At 50.2% G+C, this 2,500-nt stretch overlaps 1 protein-coding gene across 5 annotated transcripts in view; it reads left to right on the top strand.

Moving 5' to 3' along the window:
- Nucleotides 1–2,500, top strand: part of fndc3a (fibronectin type III domain containing 3A) — a 62,293-nt gene that overhangs the window by 48,902 nt on the left and 10,891 nt on the right. For all 5 annotated transcript variants that reach the window (XM_042062809.1, XM_042062808.1, XM_042062812.1 and 2 more), the window contains one exon: nt 2,181–2,286. In XM_042062809.1, the coding sequence (XP_041918743.1) occupies nt 2,181–2,286 (106 nt within the window). The remainder of the gene's footprint in view (nt 1–2,180; nt 2,287–2,500) is intronic.

Genomic DNA, 2,500 nt, shown 5'->3' with positions numbered 1-2,500 from the left:
GAAGATAAAGCGGTATATCGCTCTTTCCCCTCTCTTTGTGTCTCGTTGTTATATACTCCGTCTCTGTCCCCTTTCTCCTACTTGGTCACTACCTCTTACTCACAGTAAAAATGGCCATTTATCGAGTCATCCGTGGGCTCAGCAGTCTTTTACACCACGGTGCGCGCAGCCTTATTGACTCATAAACGACTCCCTTGCAGCCCTGCAGCCTTTGCAGCCCTGCGAGTCTTTTTGCCTCCTCACTTGGCGGCTGCGCGTGGCTACTGTAAAACCTTCACGAGGACCTCATAAAAACGACCTGACCTTCTCATCTCTGTTTGCTTCCCACTTCGCTCGGGGTCCAAACGCCTAAATATCACCCTTATGTAAGCAATCCCAAATGCTTATGTTAACAGGAGTCTGGGCGCCGTGGTCAGGCCACCCAGCTACAGCTGGGAGGAGGCTATAAATACCCAGAGCCTGTGGAAACTCCCCACACGCTGTATGATGTCGTTACCTTTGATGCGTAAAGTATAGCCGATTGTAACAACCAGTGTGGGTCAGTGAAATGAACCCAATGACAGATGGACGTGCCGTGTTATAAACAAATGTTTTCACTGTTTAGCTTGTGACAGACCAGAGCAACTGTAGCTGCCCAAACGTAGAGGTTATACTGAGTTGTAAAAAAGGAAATTCATATTGAGTGCCCTTGTAGCACAGTGTAGCATGGTGTGGGTAGCATTATGATAAATAAAAGTGCGTAGAGATGATTGGGGTTGTAGATGATGGCTCTGCAGGGGAGCTTGTTTCCTCTCTTGTTTCCGCTCGCCTGCCTGCGTCCCTATCCCCCCCCCACCCCCCACACCCGCCAGAGCCCATGAGAGGTGCGTGACTGGTGTGTCGGTTGCCTCCTCGGTGCGGTCAGGTGCAATGATGTACCAGCAGCGCCATCGTGAGTCAGAAACCCGCCACCCAGCCACGCTCTCACCGACTTGTCTCTTCGTCAAGTCCTTAAAGGATAATTCCGGTATTTCTCACTTTGAGTCCCTTTTCTGGTTTGTTTTGGATGAACTAGAGTGGTGGACACAGAAATGTTGACGATGGGTCCCGTCTCAACTTTCTGACTCGTTCAGAATCGCCTTTGACTGCTTCAGAGTGGCTGGCTACAGGTATGCACAAACATGTCCTTAAAACAAACCTTAAGGTTCGTTTTCAAAACTGTGCAACTCACCGAGTGGTTAGTGGTGTTCGTTGATGATTTAAAAACAAATATATCGGCGCAATGTATGATTTCAATCCGTGTTTTTTGCTATTGTGGAACTATTTTTTCAGATACCTGTTAACTAACTAAACTACAGTATATTTGAGTCTGAAGCATAGACAGTAAAAAAAGGTCTCGCGGGACAGTCACAGTCGGGCGAAAAGACTACAACCAAATGTAAACAGCCCCCCTTTCCGTTTCCAACCCATATGCCGTCGCTACTCTTGCCTGTGTGTTTGTGTGTACACGATAGTTTGGCACGGTGTCTGGAGCTGCGGATTTGGTGAATTGGGAGGCAGCCGCGAACACAATCCCGGGCTTTCCTGCTTTCCAGTTCATAAATGCGGCGGGTGGAATCGGGAGCCGCAGCGGCTGCTTTGGCAGCCTGTCCAGGCTGCTGTCTCATGCATTTATGCGCCTGGGCCACGCCGGAATAGCAGCGTGACTCACGCTGGTGACGGCCTTGTGAGGAGTTCTCTCTCGCTCTCACTCTCTCTCTCTCTCTCTCTCTCTCTCTCTCTTGCTCTCTCTCTTCCTCTTTCTCGCTCTTTCTGAGACCTAACGTGAGTGATGGCTCACGTGGTGCCTGATTTCGGAGAGACTGACAGTGAAGGGGAGCAAGCTCATCTGCACACTAACTAACAGGATTGAAAAAGATGAGCTGATTTGGGGTTGTGGGGAGGGGGGGGGGGGGGGGGCGGTGTTGTGTAGCTGCTTCCAAACCTGTATGACTCAGAGCGTTGTCACACACTCGAGCAAATTGACGGATATGCCAGGTTTTGGCACAGACATTGTTGGCATGATTGGATTTTGTCTGCGAATCAGCCACACAATGCTGGGAAAGTCAGTAAGGGGGACAGCCTGGGTTAGACAACTCAATTGATCCTGTGTGTGTGTGTGTGTGTGTGTGTGTGTGTGTGTGTGTGTGTGTGCGTTACAGCTGTCGGAGCCCCTGCAGGTACAGACTCCAGCCGTCCCCCCTGGTCCATGTCAGCCCCCCAGAGTGGCGGGTCGACCCAAAGCACGAGAGCTGCAGCTGCGCTGGAGTGAGTCCTGCCATCTGCCTGCCTGTCTGTCTGTCTGTCTGTCTGTCTGTCTGTCTGTCTGTCTGTCTGTCAGATTTCATGTGTGTGATTGAAAGGGGGCCTTGTGCGCTGTATGTATTTATATGTAAGCCTATGGTGCTCTCTATAGGAGCTCATTGTCATAAACACTTGACTGTAAAAAGGTATTTGGTCAAGATGGTGTATACATGTACTG

Source organism: Alosa sapidissima, chromosome 15, assembly GCF_018492685.1.
Source record: "Alosa sapidissima isolate fAloSap1 chromosome 15, fAloSap1.pri, whole genome shotgun sequence".
NCBI classification, from domain to species: domain Eukaryota; kingdom Metazoa; phylum Chordata; class Actinopteri; order Clupeiformes; family Clupeidae; genus Alosa; species Alosa sapidissima.
Note: the sequence above shows the minus strand (reverse complement) of the source record. Positions and strands in the feature narration are given on the sequence as shown.